Source organism: Fundulus heteroclitus, unplaced genomic scaffold, assembly GCF_011125445.2.
Source record: "Fundulus heteroclitus isolate FHET01 unplaced genomic scaffold, MU-UCD_Fhet_4.1 scaffold_45, whole genome shotgun sequence".
NCBI classification, from domain to species: Eukaryota; Metazoa; Chordata; class Actinopteri; order Cyprinodontiformes; family Fundulidae; genus Fundulus; species Fundulus heteroclitus.
Window position 1 is genome coordinate 282,719 of NW_023396868.1, and position 26,722 is coordinate 309,440.

Genomic DNA, 26,722 nt, shown 5'->3' on the forward strand with positions numbered 1-26,722 from the left:
CCTGACTAGCCACTCTGAGAAGACTCGGTTCAGTGCCAAGCCTTCCAGCTTAGCTGAACTCTCTCTCCAAGCCGTCAGCTCCTGCCTTCACCTGCACCCCTGAGCCCCTGTATTCCTGCACCTCTGGTTACTTCATCCATCAATCATTGACCTTTCAATAAACCTCTCAAACTTTTGTCGTGTGTGTGTGTTCTGAGTTCATCGATTAACAAACCTGACAATTGCAATCATCCATAATCTGACCTCAATTGTACAAATTCACACAAGACACAACCTGATATGTCATAAACAGAGATAAAAGAAAAATCAAAAGTACATCTACAGTAAAGCCCTATGTTATTCATACCTCTGGAAGAAATAAAAGTTTTGTTTCCGAAAAGGGGCACACATATCTCAAAAGTTAATACAGCAATTTAATAGGGGAATCAGTTTGAAAATAAATTACATTTTATTTTTGAGGATTTGCCTTTAGAAATGGGCAACAGGTTGTTAAGACTGGAAGGCCGTTACTCCTCCCTAACGTTTAGAGACAGATTCTGTCAAATTCAAGGCAGAATTCTGGCCGGGCCACTCACACGTTTGTTACTACCGGTCAAAAATACATGTTGATTTTGTAAAGATTTATTTAAACCTGAATTTGCCTGCTGTATGAATAATTTTAAGCTTAACATTAGGTCATTGAGAATAGCACATCTCAGTTATGTGATTTAATATCAAATGAAGAAGCATGGATACTAGGGTGCATAGTTCTTGCATTAACAGTAAATACACTTACTATTGGCCATGGATATCATATTCATTTTGAGCACAAGCAATTATGCTTTTCATGAATGCAAACCCTTGTAAATAAAATTTATGTAAACAAAAACTGGAAATGCTGTTTCTGTGGGCAGTATACCTTGTCTTTGGGACTGTTGGCCTCCCAGTAATGTAGTTCATAACTAATGATGTGGTCTTGGATGGGCCAAAGCCATGACAGCATTATCCGGGTGTCCAGCTCTGCTTCCGCCTCAAAACCAGAAGGCTTGGATGGAACTGAATATAGAAACAGAACCAAAACCAAATAATACACAGGTGTCATGGAGGATTGATAACATCCCTCTATATCAGCTAAAGAGAAAAATAGCCATTTTAACAAATAATTACAATTTAATAAATACAAGATAAATTAAAATATGAACTAACCAGCTAATTACCCAACTTATTGCAAAACTATGTAATTAAAAGATTTAAGCTAGATATACTCAGACTCAAGATATAGTCAGAGAGCTCTTTTAAGGTAAAAGAAAAACAGACATCATTACTTCTATTATTTCTTCTCTCACTAATGTGACATCTACAGCGACTCCAAGCACTTTTTATGAATCATAATTTTTATATAATAGCTATAACATTAAACAATATAACTAAAATTGATCTGTTAACTTTTCTGCATGAGAGAAAATGGACAGAAATGTGCCCCAAGATGTTGGTTACTCTAAGAATATTTACAACTCTCTTTCCAGCGGTGGCTGCAAAGAGAGCAACAGAAGGACATTTTTCTAAGCTTAAACACATTAAAACCTTCCTTGCCATCTGTTTTGTCAGAATCCACGATTTCTTCTTTGAAAGAAAAACAGCAAGAAGTAACGTGACTAGCATAACTTTTTGTGCTTCCTTGTGACACCGTCCGCTTACATTTTAATTTGATACCGTGATTCATAGCTTTGGTAGGCGTTCACTAGGCTTTGCCCAGTCAGCTCTGAACGTTCTGCTGATTGTCCCTTCTTTCGCCAAACACATTCAATTGAAGCAGTCACAGATTGATAATGTGCAGAACAGAAGGCTACACATCAATCTGGTTTGCCAGGTTAGCATATAGTTATTGAACTGTGGAAATGTAGCTTATATTCTGGTATTTAAATTTGATGTCTGATTATTGATTGTTGCATTTGCAATTTATTATGAATATTCTTCAGTTATGTACAGGATTTTTATTTTGTGATAGGGTATTTATGTAGTTTTTCTAATTTTTGTATTTATTTGCAATGTGTTAAGCATGCAAATGACATGTTATCTTGTAAATCAAAGGCAGTGGTTCTTTTTTTTAAGCGTATGTAAATAACCATTGAATGGGGGTAATATATAAAATGTCATATTGGCGAGGGCCACATCTCTCTATAATGGTTTCAATCATCAGAATTGCATTGCATTTTTGATGATTGAGACATTTCTCTGTTTCACTGATATGGAGCATAGCAGGGTAAAAAGTCACAGCAGCAAAGGTGGACTTGTTGAATAAAATTAGAGCTGGTACAACAGCAAAATGTAGGTAAGTAAAAACTAAGGTTACTTATGAATTTTATATTTGTGTCATGTGAGATTACTTTCTGCTCCTCCTCTGCGTTCTTCCAGTTGAATTTTGAGGTAACTGTAATGGAGCTGTGATTCTTTTAGGAAGACCCAAAAGCACAGCATTAAACTAATCAATTCTATAAATTATAAAAACCTAAATTAAAGTATCTGCATTCAGCTTGGAGAGAAGCTGAAATGGTAAAATCTGTTTGACCCAATGTGCATGAATACTGAAGAAATACATCTTTGATTGAAATCCTAAAACAGGATGTTGAGAATTGAAATATATATAGTCTTCTGATTCTATTTGATAAATAAACGATTAGCGTATTTTATGCTTTGGAAATTTTCTCTGCTAGTCAGTCAGTTTGGTGCAGAAGTTGTAATGATGATTTTATTCTGACACCATAGTCTGATCTAAAATGATCACTCGTGACTTAGTTACCTTTTTTCCATCCAAGTAAGTTAAAGCTAGAACATCTTTTTTACTGCGTAGTAATTAATTTTCCATTCTGTGTAGCATATTCTTGTTTCATATCAGTACATATTTAAGCCTGATGTCTTTATAGGTTTCATGTTGGGTGGAGTAAAAATTACTTAAGAATTTGTAAAAGCAAATAAATCAGATAAATTAATGACAGGGTGTGCTACATGGTAATTATTCAAATTCTAAAACAGGGATTAACTGATGTATACTCAGCATGCTAGAAGTGGAATTCTATATGATTCAACTGTTTGTTTGCTTTTATTTTTTGTTGTGTTTTTTTTTTCTTCCTTACAGCAACACGGGAGCATGTATTGGATCTGTGTCTTGAGTTTTCATCTTTTTTTTAGTAGTGTGTATCTGCGTCCCTATCTTTTTCACAACATGGAACTAACCGTGTTCTAGTGAATGTTACTACTCTTTTTGTGCCATACGGCATTTGTTTTCGGAGACTGGGGAGGCAAAAATGCAACCCTTGTTTACACTAGGGATCAGCTGCTAGCCCTCACTAAATAAACCTGCTACTGCCTTGGTAGACTGGCCAACAATCCCCCGTGAGATAAGGAGAAAGAGTTGCAGGAAACAGGATAGTAGGAAGAGGAGGTACAGACCAAAGTTCATCATGGGAAATGTAAGCTCCCTCACAAACAAGTGGATGAATTAGCAGCCCTAACAGAGACTTCGCTAAAACAGCACATTCCAGACTCCAGCATACCATGGACTGCTTCCATCTGCTCATTCAGAGCTGACAGAAGGAAGGATAGTGGTACTAGTCGCACCCCAATCCTAGCCCAGATGACCCACGGGCCAACCCACTCGGAGATGAGGCCAACATGAACCGAAAAGGGCCAAAATTCCTGAGCCCACCTCACGAACCCTAAACTGCTGCCTCCCCTACACCCTGCCCTCCATACATAAGCCCTGCCCCCATATTCCGGGGGTGAGCAGAAACACCAGCCCCAGCCGACCCCTGGGACTCAACACCTATCCCCAGTCCAAACTCCATCCAGGTGATAAACCAATAGAGTACCCTTCCATCAAACAGGAAACCACGTGACAGCCGGAAGTTACGCCTTCCACTACCGGAAGTCCCACCTCGGATGTCCCACCCTTTCAACCCCACTTAAATTATTATCATTGTTTTAAATGATACCGGAGGGTGTGTTCCAACTACAGAGGAATCACACTCTTAAGCCTCCCTGGTAAGGTCTATTCAGGGGTTCTGGAAAGGAGGGTCCGTGGGATAGTCGAATCTCGGATTCAGGAAAAGCAGTGTGGTTTTCGTCCTGGCCGTGGAACACTGGATCAGCTCTACACCCTCAGCAGGATCCTGGAGGGGGCATGGGAGTTTGCCCAACCAGTCTACATGTGTTTTGTGGACCTGGAGAAGGCATTCGACCATGTCCCTCGAGGGATCCTGTGGGGGGTACTCCAGGAGTATGGAGTACCGGGCCCTTCAATAATGACTGTCAGGTCTCTGTATGACCGGTGTCAGAGTCTGGTCCGCATTCCCGACAGTAAGTCGGACTCATTTCCGGTGAGAGTTGGATTCCGCCAAGGTTGCCCTTTGTCACCGATTCTGTTCATAACTCTTATGGACGGAATTTCTAGGCGCAGCCAAGGTGTTAAGGGGATCCATTTTGGTGGCCTTAGGATTGCGTCTCTGCTATTCGTGGATGACGTGGTCCTATTGGCTTCATCAGGGCGTGCTCTATAGCTCTCACTGGAGCGGTTCGCAGCTGAGTGCGAAGCGGCCGGGATGAGAATCAGTGCCTCCAAATCCGAGACCATGGTCTTGAACTAGAAAAGAGTAGAGTGCCTTCTTCAGGTTTGGGAGGATGTGCTACCCCTAGTGCAGGAGTTTAAGTATCTTGGGATCTTGTTCACGAACGAGGGGAAGATGGAGCGGGAGATCGACAGGTGTGAAGCGTCTGCTGTGAAGCGGGCGCTGTACCGATCCGTTGTGGTGAAGAGAGAGCTGAGCCAAAAGGCGAAGCCCTCGATTTAACGGTCGATCTACGTTCCTACCCTCATCTATGGTCATGAGCTTTGGGTCGTGACCGAAAGAACGAGCGGCCGAAATGATTTTCTCCGTAGTGTGTCTGGGCTCTTCCTTAGATATAGGGTGAGGAGCTCAGTCATCCGGGGAGGACTAAGAGTAGAGCCGCTGCCCCTCCACGTCGAGAGGAGCCAGTTGAGGTGGCTCGGGCAGCTGGTAAGGATGCCTCCTTGACGCCTATCTGGTGAGGTGTTCCGGGCACGTCCCACCGGGAGCAGACCCAGAGGAAGACCCAGGACACGCTGGAGGAACTATGTTTCTCGGCTGGCCTGGGAACGCCTTGGGATTCCCCCGGAGGAGAGGGAAGTCTAGGCCTCCCTACTGAAGCTGCTACCCCCGTGACCCGACCCCAGATAAGCGGAAGACAATCGATGGATGGATGGATGGATTGATTCATGGATGGATTGATTCATGGATGGATTCATTTATGCACAACCAATCTTGATGGTCAAGAGATGTTTTTTGTAGGGTTACTCATAACCAAACATTATGATGATGGAATTTTGTTTGACAGTCACCTCACTTTAGTCACCTCAAAAGTAGGCTCAAAGTCTGAAAATCTCAAATTCTGAAAGTCTGTTTCACGCTGCACAGTTTCTGGCACATCCAACTCTCCATACATCCCAGTCTCCACGCTGCTCTGGCAATAATGACGCGTTTTCTTTTCTTCACTTCTCCCCTCTAAGCGGTAAGATCTTAACTTATAAGTGTTTACAAAGCGGACCAGTAATACGCGGCACAGCTAAGACCAGCTAAAAGAAATCCGACAACCTTACTCAGGACATCGAGTTGAATGCGAGGTTGAGCTGGTCTGTTTGGGAGATGAGGTCTATTTGGAGGGCGCGCTAGTTCTAGGCGCTGACGCGCCCCATCTCAATCAACATACAGGACCGAGGAAATGGCTTATTCAGTCAGACAAGTTTAGAGACGGCATGGACAGTTTAAACCCAGCAAGACACATCCTCCTGTTTCTTAGAATCAAAAGGGCGGCTTTCACCCAGTTGTGAAGGTTGTGATTAAATGTTTAGCTATTTTCTGTTATACACAGTGTATGCAGTTACATAAGCATTCCATCTAGGGAAGATAGAAAACATCTGATGGGACACGTGACTGGGATATGCAACCTTCTGAGAGGGTCTTTTAAGAGGGAGTCAAAGCATTTAAAGTTTGGGACTTTGTAAATTGTAACTGTGAACCGTGTATGTGAATAAAAAGTCCCCTCTAGTGACAAATAGAATCGGCTTTGTCTCTCTCATCTTTTTTGAGTCTTTTTTGAAGTTCAATCTTATTCCACATAACTTGAGTTTTTTTTTTATTTCAGCAAACCTTTGGAAGACATCGCAACATAGTGACACACAATAATGTGTTTTGGTGTGAATTTATTCATATTTAGTCAAAATAATTTGTTTAATAGTTTCTTTAATGATTCCTTCTCACATGCTTGGGTCATGAAATTCTAGAAGATTCTGGGCTGTGAATATTTTTTGTCAGCTTCATACTATTAAAATTAAAAGACATTTTAAATTAGACAAAATGTCCTGTAAGGTCACAAAATTATTTTGTAATTTATTTGTCAGTGCGTTTTAAATTACATGTGTTTTATTGGCCAGTACTGTTTATTACATAACGTTAACTGCATTTTTTGTTTTGTCTAATTTATTTCCAATTTTGTTGTTTTAGCATATTCCAGTGTTTTCTCATCATAGACAGTTACAGTTAGAATAATGTCCCCTTGCTGCCAATTAAACTGTATTTACAAGCCTACAGTTGATCATTTCACCTTTTATTACAATGTTTTTTGGAAGAAAATGGCTGTATTAAACTGTATTTACAAGCCTACAGTTGATCATTTCATGTTTTACTACAATGTTTTTTGGAAGAAAATGGTTTTAAAAATAAACTGTGATTGATTGATTGATTGATTTGTTGTGCTAAACATCGTCTTGTGACTGCTTTGAGATGTGTATGTATATATATATATATATATATACATACATACATATATACATACACATTATATATATATATATATATGTATATATATATATATATATATATATATAGAGAGAGAGAGAGAGAGAGAGAGAGAAAGAGAGAAAGTGTGTATACCGAGCAGATATGTTGTAGTAAGTCTTTTTAATATAAGAAACCAATAATAACCCTAACAAATCAAAAAAATTAATACAGTTCAAAACAAAAACATCCGACATGACATAAAAACTAAAAGCAGAAAACAACGATAGTCTTCTTTGAGCTCTTCCAATTAGTGGGCGCCACAGCAAGTGATTTCTGTTCATCTAGCAGTCTAACCAGAAAAGAAATTATTAATGCTACCCCTGACAAAGATGGTAAAAATACTAGTGAGTTTAAAGTTTCCAATGATTGATAAAATAACACAGGATGAGTAAAACCTCTGGGTGAATGCATAGCTAAATATTTATGTAGCGGATAAGAAACTCGCATTCACTAATTGCAATTCAATTATTATACATGTGCTTAACTGATGCATTCTTTGGTGGGGACACTCACCTCCTTGCTGGGTTTTTATCTGCAAAACATCAGACATGGGGCCATCTCCCACAGATGTGAAGCCAAGGACCCTAAGGCTATACGTGGTGTTAGGTGTCAGACCTGAGATGGAAGTGAACTTGCTGTCATTGATATTGTGTATCTGCCAGGCACTGAGTGGGTTATTGGGCTCGGAGCTGTAGTAGATCCGATAGCCCTGTAGCTGACCATTTGGCTCCTCAGGAGGTTCCCATTCCACAAATATGGTAGTGGAACTCAGCAAGCGGGCCTGTACGTGAAGAGGTGGTGATGATGGTGCCTGCTCACCTGTACGGATTTCCACAATACTGCTTGTAGGCCCCTGACCAACACTATTAGAAGCTAGGACACGAAATTCATATTCAGAAAAGGGGCTAAGACCGCCAATGCTGTATCGAGTTGAGGCCACACCATCTATCTCCTGAAAACCATTGTCCGAGGGTTTAGAACGATACTGAACCAAGTAGTAAGACACAGGCTCAGCATTCCCAGACTCCCAGGTTAGAGTAACACTCGTGGCTGTAGTCTCTACCACCTGCAAAAAGGTGGGCTTTTTCGGAAGAGCTGTAATAAAATGAAAACAGAAGGTTTAGTCAGATAAAAACATTTTTGTTATCTTACATTCACACCACTGCTTATCTTTGTTGTGGTCTGAGAAATATTTTAGTTTATATTACTAAACAATATGCTAATAATACAACTTCTTATCCAACTAGTCTGCTGAGCTAGACCTGTAGAGAATGTGAATAGTATGTATAATATGTAAGGCACCCACAAGGCCGTAAATGTTGAAAAGTTTAAGAAAGACAAACACAATTCAAAACATTTTGTTTTAAAAGTTACCTTTATAACTTAAACAATAATCTGTCCGGCCACTCAAAGAAGTTAACAGAACAAGAATACAATATATCTATATATACATACAGATTCTGTCTCTTAATATTCAGGATCTTCAGCATTTTTTTATTTATTTTTTTAACATTTGGATTAGAAGACATGGGCACCAACAGTCTATGAAAATCTACTACCCATCCAAAATAACTTATCTTAATAACTTAAAGATAACATCTCTTCAACACTGCTGTACAAATTTCTTGAGCTATTAATTATACCTTGATGTTTTTTTTAGTAGATTGTTTAATAATAAGAGGAAGCTGATAATCCTAGAAAAAAGTCATGCATGCACAGAGAGAACAGGAAAACGTCACATTGAATAAGTACAGGATAAGTACCCGGCACTTACTTCTTGTGAGGCAACACAGCAATTGACTACCCAACTGTACGGTCAATGTTCTAAAAGTGCTTTCTTTAACTGAGTAAAGCCACAAGATAAATATTTCCAACTATCAAACACATCAACAAAGTGCTAATTTTTGTTTATTTTTCTTCTCCTCCCCTGTTTTTCACCATTTTCAGTTCAATTTATTTATATAGCGCCAATTAACAAAATGTTTCAAGGCACTTTAGGAATCTATCAAATCATCCAGACAGATTGATTAAACAAAAATCTATCTAAGGAAACCCAGCAGATTGCATTAAGTCATTGACCTGCAGCATTCACTCCTCCTGCATGACCCACAGTGCACAATTACTGCCATTGTATCTTTGACTTTGCAGAAATCCCCCATACTGAGCATGTATATAGCAACAGTGGAGAGAAAAACTCCCCATTTAATGGGAAGAAACCTCCAGCAGATCCAGGCTCAGTGTGAATGGCCATCTGCAATGACCAACTATGAGTTTGAGAAGACAGAGCAGTGACAAAAAGAACACAGAAGCACTGATCCAAGAGTACTTTCTATGTGAGAGAAAAGTTAAGGGATATTTCTGATTTAGGAATTCACATAACTGTATACATTTTCATACCTTTGACAAAGACTTGAGCTAAGGTCTCAATCATTCCCAGAGTTGAGATGGCAACACAAGTATAGTTAGCAGATTGTTGAATGTTGGTAAGCTGCAGAATATTACGGCCAAGGGGAAGCTTATCCTCCTGTGTCAGCTCCACTTCCCCACTCATCCACTTGACAAAAGGCATTGGAGAACCCACTGCCACACAGGTCAGGTTGACACTGCCACCGGGCATCACCTCACAATTACTGGGTGGGATGGAGAAACGGGGAGGCACGCGCCGAACTGTGGGGTTAATCACATAGTGAGTGTGAGAAGACATGAGACACTACATGGCTAGGAGTTTGACAGGCTGGGCTTGTGGTGTGTACAATTGTGTGAACTGGCTGTGGTCACAAACCTGAATAAACAATTTGCATTTTTCTGTTCTCTGCAGACAGCCAGTGGCAGTAGGCATACAATGAAAAAATTTTGCAGGTAACATAACATACCTTGGTGTTTCTACCAGTGACCAGTGCAACACAGTATGGTCACCTCACAAGCAAAGTTGGGATTCACACCTGATGGCCAACTATGTATTTCTGCATGGCTGCCATGGCTTCCCCATTTTCTTTTCTCTGTTGTTTGACATGATTCTAAGTCTGACTGGTTGTTTTCTGTCTCTCTATGTAATCTATGGAACATTTGATGTTGCTCTACAATATTAGTGAAAAGTTTGGATAAAACTTCTGTGGGTGATTGTGGTTCAAAGGGTAGAGTTGTCGTCTTGCAATTGGAAGCATGTGGTCTGGATTGGATTCCAGGTTTCTCCTTCACATGTTGAAGTACCTCTTGACAAGTCACTTAAACTCAAATTGCCTACCGATCTGCGTATGAATGTGTGTGCATTAGCATGTACGATTGGTCGAATATTGGTCTAGTGTCATACACTTTGACTGGTCAGTATGATTTGCAAAAAGTCACCTAAATCCAGTCCATTTACCATTTACCCTTCTAATTCAATGGGAATGTGTGAGAACCGGTATTGTATGTAACCTACAGTATGTATAGCCAGGCTCTTAACTGTTTAAACACAGAGGGGTTTAGGAGCAATTTCCGCTTGAATATAAATACAGCTCCACAGTTGTAAAGTGTAAATGTAAACATTTTGGAATTTCTGACAGGCTAAGTCAGGGGTGTCAAACTCATTTTGGTTTAGGGGCGCATACAGCTTAATCTGATCTCAAGAGGGCAACACGAGTAAACTCTTTGCAAGATTAAATAGAACTAATAGAAGTGGACTTGTTGTTGATTTTTACATTAAATGAATTTGACATTTACACAATATATTATGAATAACCTCAGCGTTTTTAAGAAAAGTATGTGCAATATTCACATTTTTTGGAACTTAAAAACACTGTCCTGCATGACAAAATACATCAAACAGATAAAAATTAAGAAATGATTTAAAATCACTTTTCCACATCTGAAGCTCAGTGTTACCATCTGCTGATTAAAACACAGCGCCCCTCGTGGACAATACAGGAACGGCAGACTTTCAATTAAACGAAGTAAATGTTTTTTTCAATAATGGTTTTATCATTCTCTTCCTTTTGTCGCTTCTTTCTTTCACCTTTTCTTTTTTATTCTTCCTTTCCTCTCCTACTTTCCCATTGTAGTGTCCATATCATTTGAGATATTCCCCACATGAATCATAATAAAAACTATTCACATTCATAAATCAACCAGAGCACTATGACAAAAGCAGTTCTGCTCCACTTGTGAAAGTCAAATCCGATGAGCTTTTTTTGGCATTAAGACAACAATTCTTATTGCCACATTGCCAGACAGGACACTGGAAAAAAAAAAAGCCCGCGGGCCGTATGTCTGACACCCCTGGGCTATCAAATGGCATAAGTGGAAACATGATTGCAAATGTCACTATGTCTGATTTATAGGTGAGTAAACTAAAAAAAAAAACCTATATGTAACCTTTTTTAATATTGTAACCAATGGGGGAGCTCAGACTGGCAGTGCCCACTCCCATCGAACCCACAGCGAAGCTCTAACTGGTGGTGACTGGTTTGCTGGAACCCATAGCAGAGATCAGACTGGTGGCGGTCAGTCTACTCGAACCCACAGCAGAGCTCTGAAGACCTGGCAGGAAGTTGGTCCACCTGGGCTCCATCCTCAGTGACTTCAGGATTGTGAACAGGCGCTGAAGTATCCACCTGACCGTCAGAAGCAGACAGAAGCTGTAGCATGCACCAGACCTTCAGAAAGGAGCAGGAACTAAGGCATCCACTGGAACCCTGATGACCTCAGGCAAGGCTGGGCCACTGATGACCTCGGGTGAGACTGGATTACTGAAGACCTCATGCAGGAACCCCAGACCAGGTCCAATAGCTGAAAGGCTGGAACCATGCAGGCAAGAACTCAGGGAACTCGGGGTACCTTCAGGGAAGCTCTAAGATGCTGCTGAAACCCATAGCTGAGCTCTGAGAGATGGTGGCCAGGCTTTTGTCCCTGTGGCAGAATTCTGAGAAGCTGGACACCCGGCACTTTAAAATATTTGTACTTTTTGTGCGTATTTTGGCTCCCATTGAAATGAATGCAAATTCCTTCAAATTCTTCAATTTTTTTCATATTCCTTCAAATTCTTCTAATTGTTCAAATTGTTCAAATTATTAAATTTTTTCAAATTTTTAAAATACTTCAAATTCTTCTGATACAACTGATATTACTACTAGTACTACTACAACCGATACTACTCCTACTACTATTACTACTACTGATACTATTACTGATACTACTACTACTAATACTATGACTAATGATACTACTGCTGCTACTGCTGCTACTACTGATACTACAACAACTACTACAGATACTACTACTATTACTAATACAACTACTACTAGTAGTAGTAGTACTACTGATACTACTACTACTACTACTACAAATTCCTTCAAATTCTTCGAATTTTTCATATTCCTTCAAATTCTTATTGTTCAAATTGTTCAAATGGCTCAAATTCTTAAAATTTTTCAATTTCTTTTTTAATTTTTCAAATACTTCAAATTCTTCAAATCTTTCAAATTCTTCAAATCTTTCAAATTCTTTGAATTCCTTCAAATTCTTCTGATACAACTGATTTTACTAGTACTACTACTACTACTACTATAACCGATACTACTCCTACTACTACTGATACTACTACTACTACTACTACTACTACTGATACTACTACTACTACTGATACTTCTGATACTACTACTACTACTACTAATGATACTACTGCTGCTACTGCTACTACTACTGATACTACTACGGATACTACTACTATTACTACTACTAATACAACTACTGCTAGTAGTAGTACTACTGATACTACTACTATTACTACTGATACTACTACTACTACTACAAATTACTTCAATTTCTTCAAATTCTTAAAATTTTTTAAATTCTTCAATGTTTTTCAGCTATTTCTTCTCTTCTGCATGGATCTTCGGCATCTGCAAAATCATTTTGCAGATTAGCATTCTCAATCGCTGTTACGCAGGAACAGCTTTTTCTAGTTATTATTATTATTATTATTATTATTATTATTATTATTATTCCGTCGCAGTCTAACTACTCCCGCATACTTCAACTGATTTTAACAATTTTGGTATCAAAAACGTTCGGCTTGTTCCCGGCATGACTGCTATATCTCATGGTTATGCTAACTTTTACACTTTTTAAAATATTTCACTTTTTGTGCAATTTTTTGGCTGTTCCCACTGAAATCAATGCAAATTCTTCACATTCTCCACATTCTTCAAATTCTTACTTACTTCAAATTAATACTTTCAAGCCTTCTGATTGTTCTAATTGTTGTAATTTTTAAATTTTTTTCAAATTCTTCAAATTTTTCAATTTTTTTGACATTCTTAAAAAAAATTCAAATTCTTTAAATTTTTCAAATTCTTTCAAGTTTTTTTTAATTTTTTCAAATTCTTCAATTTTTTACTTTTTTTCTAATTCCTCAATTTTTTCAATTTCTTCAAATTCAAGTTTTTCAACTTTTTATATTTTTTTCAAATTTTTCAAATTCCTTCAAGTTTTTTCAAGTTTTTTCAAATTCTTCAAATTCCTTCAAATTCTTCACATTCTTCAAATTCTTCACATTCTTCCATTTCTTCTAATTCTTAATTTTTTTCAAATTCTTCAGATTTTTCAAATTCTTGAAATCTCTTCAAATTCTTAAATTTTTTCTAATTCTTCAAATCTGATTTAATGTTTTTCAGCTACTTTTTCTCTTCTGCAGGGATCTTCTGCATCTTCTGCTCAAATCATTCTGCAGATTAGCATTCTCACTCGCTGTTACGCAGGAACAGCTTTTTCTAGTTTATTTTATTTTTTGACGCTCCCTCACATAACATGTCAGTCCTCTCGGTCAATGGTGTTTGAAAGATGGAGAGTAGAAAGAGCAGGGCGGCACGAACAAAGCTAGAATTAAAGAGGGAAGCTCTGAAAACAGACACTGCTAAATGGGAAAAAATTAGCAGCTTTTTCAATAAAATGAGCTTGCACTTTGAGATGTCAAATGACGAAAATGAAATTGGTAAGGAAAGATGTTGAACTTTGCCTGCAAACCATCATTAATTACCACGTCATTGACTTTTGTGACGTTGTGGCGCATAATCTAATGTTATATAGTTTAAATAATAGTATGATGCAATTGCACATAACTGAGAATTTTGTCTTGTAGTCCCTCAGTAGAATCAAGATTCATCACCAAGTACCAGCTATGAGCCCACAAGTCTTGAGTGGGCAGGTAGCACTACTCATTAAGTGAATATTAGAATTAATAATATAAATTCAACCCACCTAGTTCTACTATCAGCTCATCAACAAAGCTCTAGAGATCTGTACTGCATGATGGTGAGCCAGTTTAGCCATTTGGTTCAGTTGTGTAGGGCAAGTGACACATCTAAAGGTTGCAAGTCAACGGCCCTCAAGGACTGGATTTTGAGACCACTGGTCTAAAGCATCTACTCCAAGATGAGAAACTTGTCAGAGTAGCTCCTCAAGTACACCAGACCTGTGTACTGGCTGACAGAGGGAAACTAGAAGGTGATGTGTAAGAGAAAGGTGAAAGATTGATGTGAGAGCAATTAAAACTGGAATAGTCCTCAGGCGCACAAATAAGTTTCACAAGTTTCTGTTGAAAATATCCACTATTTTTGGTTTGTGTGTGACAAAATTATTGTTCGGTTTAATTACAGTGGGTAGGTGAAAAGGTAGATTCTTGGATTCCATTGTTTTACTAGTATCCCAAAACTTTAAGGAGTTAGGACCAGTAGCAGTTAGTGGCTGTGTGAAATGTTTTAACTGTGCCTGTTCTCTAATAGACTGAATACATTTATCTCTTGAAGTGCTATGTGACTGTCAGGCAGACTGCACCATAGGCTGTGTATTTAATGAATAAAGTTACAGATGAGGACTAAATCAGGGGCTATATTTTTTTTCTTGTCTTTTTGAAAGGGGTCATGTTTGTTTATGGAAAAAGGAAACATAATTTTAGGATATGTCTAGCCCCAATTTGCTCAAATAAGCTTAATTCTGTGCCAGTCTACATTCACCAGTTCATGCAAGAAGATCTATTCAATGAGGGGTGTTTTTTCAGAAACATTTCAAAAACAGTTACATGATGGTTTCTTGAAATGATGCCCTCACAAACGCAAATATTACTGAAAATGGCAGTGTAGACATTCCAGAAATAGGTATAGGCACTATAGATGACAAAGAGACGTGTGTGAAAGAGCAATCCAAATGCCACCATTATCAATGAGGACTGTCAATGCTACCAATGGGTCAACAGAGACAACAAAAACAACATACACATGCACACAAGGGGAAGGCTACTGCCCGCTCGTCACTATCTTGAGTTGTCAAGTCCCTGATGTTAGCCTAAAAAACACCTAATGGAACGGCTCCTATCCACTTGAATGCTCTCACAATTGCCTTTGTCATGACTCGCTCAACTTTACTAGCTGCGCTTACACCACTTTCAAGATTTTCCAGCTTGATTTATGGGCTTTGAACAACTTTCAACATTAGCTTTCATTTTAAAATGTACTATTTTTCTATTTTGCTCTCAACAAACAAAAATATAATTTTGTCAATTATTTAGGTCGAGTCCCATTACCTTTATGATCACTATGTGCATAGTTTGTAATTTTTTTTCAATAAGGCCCCATTTAATTATTTATGGTAATTTAGTGTTAAATATCCAAGACTTTGTTTTTTAAATGTGATTGTGATAAGTTATGCGAGTTAACGACATAGTTTATGTTTTACCCAATGTCATTTTTCTGTTAATGTTTATAATGCTGTATAGTTACAAAAAAGCTTTCAACAACAACAACAAAAAAAGAAAGAAAAACTGTCTCCCAGCCCATGTAGTCTGTTTATTTATTAGCTGTCAGCAATACACGTTTACACCTGGGTTGGTCACACTACCTGAACGGATCTAGATCCAGTTCAAAGAACACAAATATGTACTTTTGACTGTGACTAAAGTAAACAGTTGCATACTACAGTTGCCACCTCCTCTCACATTATTGTTGTGCCAACTTGTCTGCTGACTGACCACAACTAATGCAGACTGGTGAAGACTGATGAAGACTTTAATCAGACAAAACTTAGTTTGCGCAGTGTGTCCCTAGCATTAATAACTATGACACTTATACATTTTAATATTGGATAATATGTGGTGGTCAAGTTATAATAGAGCAGATAAGAAAAAAATAAGCTTGATTGTAAAAACACGAGTTGAATGGTGAACAAATATCTGTAGGAACTCAAAGGGAAGTCATGGAGCAGAATTTGATCATCAATTTGATCATCAATTACATTTACATTCAACTTACATTGAAGCATGTATCAGGATGAAAACTTACCTGCTGAATTTTAAATGATGCAAAATCTAGATAGGTTCAGTAACAACTATGTTAAATCTTAGACGGCTTGTACATTCAGATGTTTGCTAAGCAATTATGTTGAAAAGCTTAGGCCTACCTGTTAGTCTTTACAAATGTTACAAACCATCTGTTAGTGGTGAAGGAATTGTAGTCAGAAAAGTGTTTTTTCAAATAAAATACAGATATTAACTTATATTACTAGAAAAAATACTTTCAACAAGTCCAGTTGCTTTGTTTTTTACTTTTTTTTTTGTTTTTTTTTGGAATGACCATGACCTGGATGACTGAGAAACTTCACCAGCATATAGAAAAAAAAACTCTGACATAGTGTGTTATTGAACCCTAGATAAAAGTGCAAGAAGATACAATGCTGTCCATCAATCTCACTTGGGTCTGTAGGGATGTTCACACTTTTTTCCCCTCCTTGTTGTTTTTGATATTTTCACGACTACCTCTTGTGAATTTCTTTTGTTTTTTATGACTTTGTTTTCACAGAGAGAGAGAAGAGTGGGGAAAATGGCAGCTTTAGAAAAGATAGTAACAATGCAAACTGCATGCGGGAGAACTGGCATGAAGGCAAAGCAAAAGTTTGTGAATTGAGCATACTTTTGGAAATCAATTGAAAAAAAGTCACACATCAAAACCACAGTTTTATGTTACTTATTAAGCAGTGAGTTTAGTATACTGTAATATTAACTGATCCCCAAAGACAGACTTCTGTGAACTGCTTTGTTGAGACAGAAGGTGATTGTTTCTGAGATCAACGTTGGACTAATATGGCAACAAAGTTAGGGGTCGTTCACAATTTTCCACATTTTAAAAAGTGTACAAAACATACCCAAATGATCAAAGGGAGCCCTTTAATTTTCCTTGTACACATAAAACACAAATTTCCCTAAGACTGACTTTTCATGTAAACCTACCGTCTTTTTCAGACTATAAGGCACACTTAGAGTCCTTAAATTTTCTCAAAAGTTGATAATGTGCCTTATAATCCGGTGCGCCTTATGTATGATTACTTGTTGTGTTACTGAGTGATTTTAACTAGAAGTACATTCATGTAATGCCTGGGGTAATGCCCGGGGTACGCACTAGCAACAATAAACAAAGTAATTCAACATAACATTGAAGTTTGTTAGAAACAGGGTAGTGTAGTCTAACTACTCTGTCCTCCCGACAGTACACATCTCTCTCAGGAGAGAGCTGTGTACGCGGAGGGATGGAGTGATATTACATACTTGGGAAGAATATTTAATGCACCTTATAATCCATTGTGCCTTATGTGGGAACATAGACACACAGAGGGGAGTGGTGGCCTAGTGGTTAGAGCACAGAGCTTCGGTCCCAGAGGTTCTGATTTCAACTCCCACAAGCTGCCATTCTGGGTCCCTGAGCAAGACCCTTAACCCCCAATTGCTCCCCAGGCACCGCACAGTGGCAGCCCACTGCTCCCCAAGGGGATGGGTTAAGATGCAGAAGTGAATTTCTCCATTGTGAGATCAATAAAGCTCAATTATTATTATTATTATTATTATAGACATGTTAATTCACAGTGTGCATTATGGTCCGAAAAATATGGGAAGTTGGTGAACAGTGTACTCTTACTATTTACAAACCACGCCTGAGGGAAAAAAAAAGAAAAGATAAAAGACACTCCAGCATTTATACGCATTCTATACAGTGTGCTGCATTTAATTCAGATCCATAGAGTAAGCCAGGCTTTCTGTCGGTTTACACACACTGAAAGTTTTGTTTCTGTATCAGTGGCTGATCTAATCAGGGGGGACAAACGGGTCAGTTGTCCCGGGCCCAGGACAGAGAGGGGGGCCCAAAACTGACACTCTGACCAGCGCGCTGACTGCAGCAGCTGCACCAAATCGTCTCCCTCACGGCACGTTGCTGCTCTCCCTCCCCTCTCGTACATGGCTCAGCGGGGCCAGCCAATCAGCACGCAGGCTCAGCCTGGCCCGCTCACTCAGCTCTCAACACAAACAACCGCGGTGCTGCTGATCAGACTCGGAGAGAGAGAGACCGCAAGATCGGAGAAACATGAAGAGGGAAAGAAGCGCCGTTTGGCTATATTTTAATACCATAAATGAAATCAAGCTGTATGTTTTGTAAAAAGCCGGTTAAATTCACTGGAAACACAACAAATTTATCTAAGCACGTGAAAAACCATGAGCAAGAAAACGTCGAACGACAGAAACGCAGAGAGGAGACGAAACTTCTCTCATTGCCCCGACAGACCAGACCCACAGACTGACGTCACTGACTGAGGCGTTTCAGTCCTCCAAAGAACATCCAGGTAGATCAGAGTGGTCTTCAGCAGCAGTTCATGTTGACTTTCAAAGTCGACATTATCTATCATATGTTACTGGAGCCCACACAGAAAATGTAATTAAGGCATTGAAAGAACCCAGTACATATATCCTATTAAAAAGTGTTATTTAAGATCAGAAAACATTAGCTAATCCTTTATTTATCCCACAATGAGGAAATTTATAGGATTAAAGCAACAGGCAGGTGCACACAACACAAGCAAAATTACATAAGGATTGAAAGATATAAGAGGTGGATTAGGAAAAAAACACTATGAACATAATATTATTATTATTATTTAATTGTAATAGTAATTGGTCTGTTTGACCTATGCTGTCTTGTTGCCGCCACCCGCTGGACCCGAGTGGTACAGTAGTTTATTTCACAACTTCCCCATACGTCATTGGGCTGTTTTACATAAATGGACTCTAGCTAACACATCAAACTTAGACAGTCTTTGACTAAGTTAGGTGAGTGTTATGGGAAACCTAGATGGAATTCTAAACGATAGTAACTGAGTTCCCATCTTTACTAAATGGTGAGACAGCGGTGATAAAGTTCCACCACTTTTATTGAGAAACAGAGCAGAGATCACATAGATGGAAAGTAATCGCACCCACGGTCCCACTGCAGTTTGCGTCTGCCCTGTCTCTGCCTGTCTCGCCTCTGGCTCTCCCTAATACTGCACAGTGGCCTTGGCTTGAGACATAACAAAGACAGTCCATTGTAATGCCAACTCAGACGTGACGGAACTACAGTAATTCGGGACGTGATGGAATGCATTTCCCATCATGCAATGTGGTGAAAATGGCCACCAACTCCCATCATGCAACGCGCCCCAAAATGGCCACCGACCATAGCAACGAGATAACGTTACTATGGAAAGGGATAAAACCTGATCACACACGACAATCTGCCTTCTTCCCTGGCACGCCGCCAACCTGAGAAGACACACAGTTGTGCTACTCCAAACTACCCCCCTCCCCCACGCCACGTGCTCGAGTTTCTCGCTGGACCGAGACTTTTCGAAGCAAACTTTATTCCCTGCTGACGCAGGAGGTCGACTTTAAAAGTACTTTTTAATTCCCTCTGATCAAAAGACTGAGAGCCGCCTTATCTCCCAGTGATCTAAGGAGGACCCCGCTTTGTCTGGCCAACAAAGCGACTGTAAGCGCGGAGGAAGAGACGAAGGAGCTTCTTCATCCCGTCCCCGCTGCTGCTCGCTCCTGCCTACAAGCGCGCACCTGTGACCACCAAGAGCTCCAGGACACTCGCGGACTCTGAAGCTGGGATTTCACTCCTGAACCACCTCAAAGTAACGGGGTTCTCCCCTTTTATTTCTTTTTTCGCCTTATGGTGATAAAGCTGTGCCTAGGCAGGCGTTAGGGACTTTAGGTTAATGCTTTTTACTCCAAGACGGAGTTGGGTTTATTTTGCTGAATATTTTCCTTGTATGTGCATGCATTTGTGAAAGCGACTGGCTGTGTTTGATTTTGTGGTTCGTAAAGAACCCCGCTGCGGGTCCTGCTGTAACTCTTTTTCCTCTCTCTCATCGTGTCCATCTTTGCCTCCCGCTTAACAGCAGTTCAATCTCTTTTGTTAGAGATCAGTTTGCGGTTTGTGTAACTATTTAAACCGGCACTCCCTCTCTGGCCGAGGTACCACCCCATTAGCGTAAGCGTGGTGACGTCATTGGGATCTCCCTTCACGCATCACGCAAATTTGGGAGGGTGTCGGGTGACTGAGCCGTAAGTAGCTTAACTGAAATAGCTTTTGTAAGACATCAAAGCGTCCAGTGGGAGTCCCAAAGCTGTTCTGTCTGTCAATGCTGCTACGTCAGATGCCAATGTTTTGAATGTGGTGTTAAACGACCGTGAGCTGGACTTAGAACTCAATATAGACACAGAGCACGATCACGTGGCCGAACTCTCGCGGTAAGTAAAAAGGTCTCATACTCACTCCAAGGATTTCCCACTGAGCTGAATAATACACTGGAGTGCTGATTTTGCCGAAAAACTGAAGTCACTGGCCGGCATCTTGTTACTCCCTACTATCACAGAATCCCATAGGATTTGGTTGCAACAATAAGCAGTTTTCTGGCTGTGTGAAAACGTTTCATAGGTAATTTTACAGTCAGTGGATGTACTAACACTATCAACTACTAGGAAATTAGGGGCTGAAATATTTTGCATGTTATTCATATTATATATATATATATATATATATATATATATATATATATATATATATATATATATATATATATATATATTTAAATAAATGAAATGCTAAATATTTCAGCACATGACTTTCTCATTACTTGATAGTTTTAGAACATAACATAAAAGTATATGGCATTTGACATTTTAAAAGTTTTAATGAGAAAATCCTTGTTATTCGATGCTGTAGCGCACATATTCCCTAGTTACTGGGGGAAAATAGGGAGTACCAATATGGCGGCTGGTGGCTTCACAGCGACTCGTTCTAACAGCGGGCGATTAGCAGTCCAGTGCTAATGGGCATAGGCATTATATACGTAGATGCGTCATAGGGCGCAGGTTCGCACGTCAACATCACCGCCATATTGTATGTGGCAGAAAAAAGTTGAGTTCTGTTATTGTGAACGTGGATCAAAGAAGATGCATCATTCCTGTGCTGCATGGAAATGTATTCTGGCTGATTTCACTACTGGTATCTGCCAGTAGTGAAATCATATATATATATATATATATATATATATATATATATATATATATATATATATATATATATATATATATATATATATATATATATAATGTCTGTGTATGTGTTATGAATATAAGGATCAATTTGTTAAATCTAAACATTGTGGTCTTCATTATTTCATAAAACCGTGTCACATATGAACCTTTAGGAACAGACTTTTCCAGAATAGTCACAGTTTGCAGAATTATTTCACTCCTGGAATAATAGGGCCAGGTTAGATTATTTTAAATATTTTTATTCTTTAGGAGAATAAATTCAGGAGAATGAAGCTAAAGGGATACGAAAATACACTTGTAATATTACAAAAACAAAAATACTACGAATACAAAGTATATTCAGAGATTAAAGTCCCTCTGATATTGTTTAAGTGACTGAGTAACTGCAGATTTGCCACATTTAAGATGGCGGACGCTCTGACGCATCGCAGCATAGGCAGAACCCGCCCAAAGACGCGTCTACTCTTATATTATGTCTATGCTAATTGGTAGCTCAGTGGGATTTCCACATTCGGGCAGCAGATCCGCTCCTTCACGTGCGCATGCGCTGCGTTGCACCACTGCTCGTTCACAAACACCGCCAGTCCCTCCCCCCCCCAACCTGACTCATGCCAGACGTATGTTGCTCCGCCTAGCTCCACTCACATACATCTGGGACATCACCCATAGAAAGTAATTTCTCCAACCAATTTTATGGTCTGGCCAATCAGGACGCAGGGCTGGAATTTCATAGATGAGACGTAGTGGAGACGCGACCATGACGTGAGACTGTTTTGATAGCAATGGCGGCTCGTCGAGGAAGCAAGCATTGACATTGATGCTGCTATTTCTTCAGTGTTGTCCAATTTACCTAATATTGTTTCATTAAAAGAACATCAGAGAACGGCTCTGAAGGCTTTTGTTGGTGGAAACGATGTTTCCACCCTTCTCCCGACCGGATTTGGCAAGTTTTGTTTTCCGGGGCGCGTCCACGTCCGCTGCAGACGCAGACGCGCCCCGGAGCGGTTAGCGCAAATCATATTAGGAGGCCTTTAGTCCTCAACGCGGTCGGCCCGGGATCGACTCCGACCCACGGCGCTTTGCCGCCTGTCTTTCCCCCTCTTCCTGTCCGCTCACTGTCAATAAAACGCGTGCCACTAGAGCCGCAAACACATTTTTTTTCCTGCGTCGCTCTCATCAGCGTCACGGGTTAGCTTTGGTGTGAGTGGTTGAAATTGCATGTCAATAAAGATGACAGACAAGTGACTTATCCAATCATATGCAATAATTTTTGATAAGGCCCAGCATTCAATAAAGGCATTTCTATGGCGGTATCCCAGATGTACAGTGGGGAGAACAAATATTTGATACACTGTTGATTTTCCAGGTTTTCCCACTTGCAAAGCTTGAAGAAGACTGTAATTTTTATCATAGGTACTCTTCAACTGTGACTGATGGAATCTAAAACAAAAATACAGGAAAATACAATGTATGATTTTTAAATAATTAATTTCCATTTTATTGTGTGAAATAAGTATTTGATCATCTATCAACCAGTAAGAATGTTGGCTCTCACAGACATGTTAGTTCTTCTTTAAGAAGCCCTCCTGTTCTACACTCATTACCTGTATTAACTGCACCTGTTTGAACTCGTTACCTGTGTAAAAGACACCTTTTCACACACTCAATCAATCAGACTCCAGCATCTCCACAATGCCCAAGACCAGAGAGCTCTGTAAGGACATCAGGGATAAAATTGTAGACCTGCACAAGGCTGGGATGGGCTACAGGACAATAGGCAAGCAGCTTGGTGAGAAGGCAACAACAGTTGGTGCAATTATTCGAAAATGGAAGAAATACAAAATAACGGAAAATCTCCCTCGGTCTGGGGTGCCATGCAAGATCTCACCTCGTGGAGCATCATTGATCTTGAGGAAGGTGAGGAATGAGCCCAGAAATACACGGCAGGACCTGGTCAATGACCTGAATAGAGCTGGGACCACTGTCTCAAAGAAAACAATCAGTAACACTCTACGCCGTCAAGGATTAAAATCCTGCAGTGCACGCAAGGTGCCCTTCCTCAAGCCAACGCATGTCAAAGCCCATCTGATGTTTGCAAATGACTATCTGAATGATCCAAAGAAGGAATGGGAGAAGGTCATGTGGTCTGATGAGACAAAAATAGAACTTTTTGGTTTAAACTCCACTCGTCATGTTTGGAGGAAGAAGAAGGATGAGTACAACCCCAAGAACACCATCCCAACCGTGAAGCATGGCGGTGGAAACATTATTCTTTGGGGATGCTTTTCTGCAAAGGGGACAGGACGACTGCACCATATTGTGGGAAGGATGGATGGGGCTATGTATCGTGAAATTTTGGCCAACAACCTCCTTCCCTCAGTAAGAGCACTGAAGATGGGTCGTGGCTGGGTCTTCCAGCATGATAACGACCCAAAACACACAGCCAGGGCAACTAAAGAGTGGCTCCGTAGGAAACATCTTAAGGTCCTGGAGTGGCCTAGCCAGTCTCCAGACCTGAATCCAATAGAAAATCTTTGGAGGGAGCTTAAAGTCCGTGTGGCCCAGTGACAGCCCCGAAACCTGGAGGCTCTGGAGGAGATCTGTATGGAGGAGTGGGCCAAAATCCCTGCTGCAGTGTGTGCAAACCTGGTCAAGAACTACAGGAAACGTCTGATCTCTGTAATTGCAAACAAAGGTTTCTGTACCAAATATTAAGTTTCATTTTTCTGGTGTATCAAATACTTATTTCACACAATAAAATGGAAATTAATTATTTAGAAATCATACATTGTACTTTTCTGGATTTTTGTTTTAGATTCCATCAGTCACAGTTGAAGAGTACCTATGATAAAAATTACAGTCTTCTTCAAGCTTTGCAAGTGGGAAAACCTGGAAAATCAACAGTGTATCAAATACTTGTTCTCCCCACTGTATGTGAGTGGAGCTAGGCGGAGCGATATGCGTCTGGCTTGAGTTAGGTTACCCCTCCCCCCCTTTTTTCCGCTCTCTGCTGCGTTTCTGTCTGCGAGGATGAGTTTAAAGCCGTCTTGTGAGATCGCCGAGTCCATTACAGTTTCATTTAGCCACGTTTCCGTGAAACACATAATACTAATGTCTCTGTACCTTCTTTGGAAACGGGTTAGTGCTGCTAACTCCTCTGCTCTGGGGGGAAAGGAACGCTTGTTCCCCATAATAACCGATGGTAAATAACTCCTTTTCCGCTTTGTCCTGCCGCCTCTGCTGCCCCTGCGTTTCCTCCGTGTCTTCCCTATTTCAGCCAGTATCACGGGTTTCTCCACATGTTGGTGAGCAGGGCCGCAGCGCATAGAGTCCCGTACTCCGAGTAGCTGGTCCCGAGTGTAAACAATGGGTTCAGAGTCTCGGACAAGGGGGTCTCCCTTTACCGCTTCAAAGAGTGTCAAAAATAGCAAAACACACAGCGCTAGGGTCCCAGAAGTATGCCTCTTCGGTGCACATAATCCCGGGGTGCCTGATGCGCCATTCACTAATATTAAAATACTCCTAAAAACATTATAAAGAAGAGAAAGTAGAGAAATAAGAGATGTAGCCGATGTGACTGGCAGCTGTCTTGGCAGCGCCATCCCATCTTGGAAAAAGATTATTAGAAAAACTTTTTAAACTTTTGTGTAAAGTTAAATATTGTATTGTATATTATCTTGGAGGTATCTCTATTGAGTTTGAGTAAAAATTAGTCCATAGATTGGCAGGAGACTCTTTGGGCTGTACATTTCATGTGGGACTCACTTTTAGTGTTGCTTAACAGCGTTCTCATTCAGTTATATTGAAAACCAGCTTTGGCAAACTTCAGAAAAAGTATTTGGCGATTCACCTTTCATTGACCTCACCTGGTCATAAACTGTTCCCTAGTCTTAGCTGTAGCAGCATTTTATTTTCTTTGACGTAAATATCCTACATACATCAAAATCCTTTACGTTTTTATTTCAAAAGCATCATGGTACACAAGCTGATCATGATGTTGTACACTGCTGCCTATTTTTGATTGTCAACCAGGACGGATCTTATCAGCGATATGCTGTATCCCCACCGATACAGCATATGGAATAACAGACATAACTCATAAGATCAAATCAGTTTTCTTAGAATTCTGGCTCCAGAACAGACTAGCTGGTCTGTCATTTGTTTTTAGATGGTGAATTATTCTGTTACAATGGGTTTATAGCAAAATATAAAGTCAGTGTGATTCAGAAAGACTTTCATACTGTGATTAATACCATTCCTTCAGATATTCTAAAGCTTTTTAAACACAACGTTTTTTTTACCTTTTATCTCCTATCAATCTAAAAGCCTTAGCTTTCCTCTTTTGCTTGAAAATTATAATGGTAGGTGCTCTGAAAGATTTTGAATTTTGTTTTATAACCTATCCTGTCGTCAATTGTCTACACCAAATTTTAAAAATGGCCTGATTATAAATAAACATCACACTTTCCAAATTCTTATTTGTAAAAAAATTTTAAACCAAATATAATTTTGCTTACACTTCACAAGATGCTTCAGTGCTTTTGGTCTACCACATAAACTCCCTTTACATTGACGTTTGTAGAATAAAAAAGAGACAACTTTTGAAAAAGCATTACACAAGGCTCATTTTCCAGTAAAATTAATAAAAATAAACTATTCACTCTCCAGTTTAATTTCGCATTGTCTAGCATCTATCACGTGTATTCCTTCTGAATTCACTCCTTCATTGAATCATTTACTGATGCGGTTGGTAAATCTTTATTTGTAAAGCACTGTTACACAATATGAGCAGCAAAATATGCTTGATGCATTAATGCTTATAACAGGTTTACATAGAGACCGCAAGATATGCTCATTTCACAAAATTTGCAGAAAAAAGGCTACAAAGAGCATTCTTTCTCCCATAACATAATGATTAGAAGGGGCCCAGGGATCAGGTCAAAAAGAGTAGGCATTAGGTTGCCTCCACAGAAGGTTAAGATCCCGAGTAAGCGGCTGGGACGAGCCTGGGGCGCCTAGCAAGATGCTGGCACAGCACGGCTCGTCTGCCAGGCCTTGAATTTAGGAGGGAGAAGAGTGAAAAACAACCAACCTTCTCGCTGATCTGAGTGATGACATTTGGAAAGTAGTTTGGATGAAGGGGTGTAGTGATGATGGAGCGATTTGAGTAAAAGAAGGAAAAAGATAAGAGGAAAGGAGAACAAACAGAGTAAAGAGGCACAAATATGCTTATTCAATTTTTTTTTTTAAATATCCGCAACAACAGAGCAATGTGTGTGTGTGTGTGTGTGTGTGTGTGTGTGTGTGTGTGTTTGTGTGTGTGTGTGTGTGTGTGTGTGTGCATACACACACACACACACACACACACACACACAAAAGTAACAAATCCTAGATCTGAATGAATGAAACATTTTTATTTAAAACTTTGTTCTTT

General features: G+C 39.7%; 1 protein-coding gene across 1 annotated transcript in view; it reads right to left on the reverse strand.

Moving 5' to 3' along the window:
- LOC105921789 (receptor-type tyrosine-protein phosphatase S) overlaps positions 1–26,722 on the reverse strand; it is a 368,492-nt gene that overhangs the window by 159,327 nt on the left and 182,443 nt on the right. Inside the window, 4 exon segments of the mRNA XM_036131703.1 lie at positions 899–1,035; positions 7,407–7,988; positions 9,291–9,560; positions 26,381–26,392. Coding sequence (XP_035987596.1) covers positions 899–1,035; positions 7,407–7,988; positions 9,291–9,560; positions 26,381–26,392 — 1,001 coding nt within the window.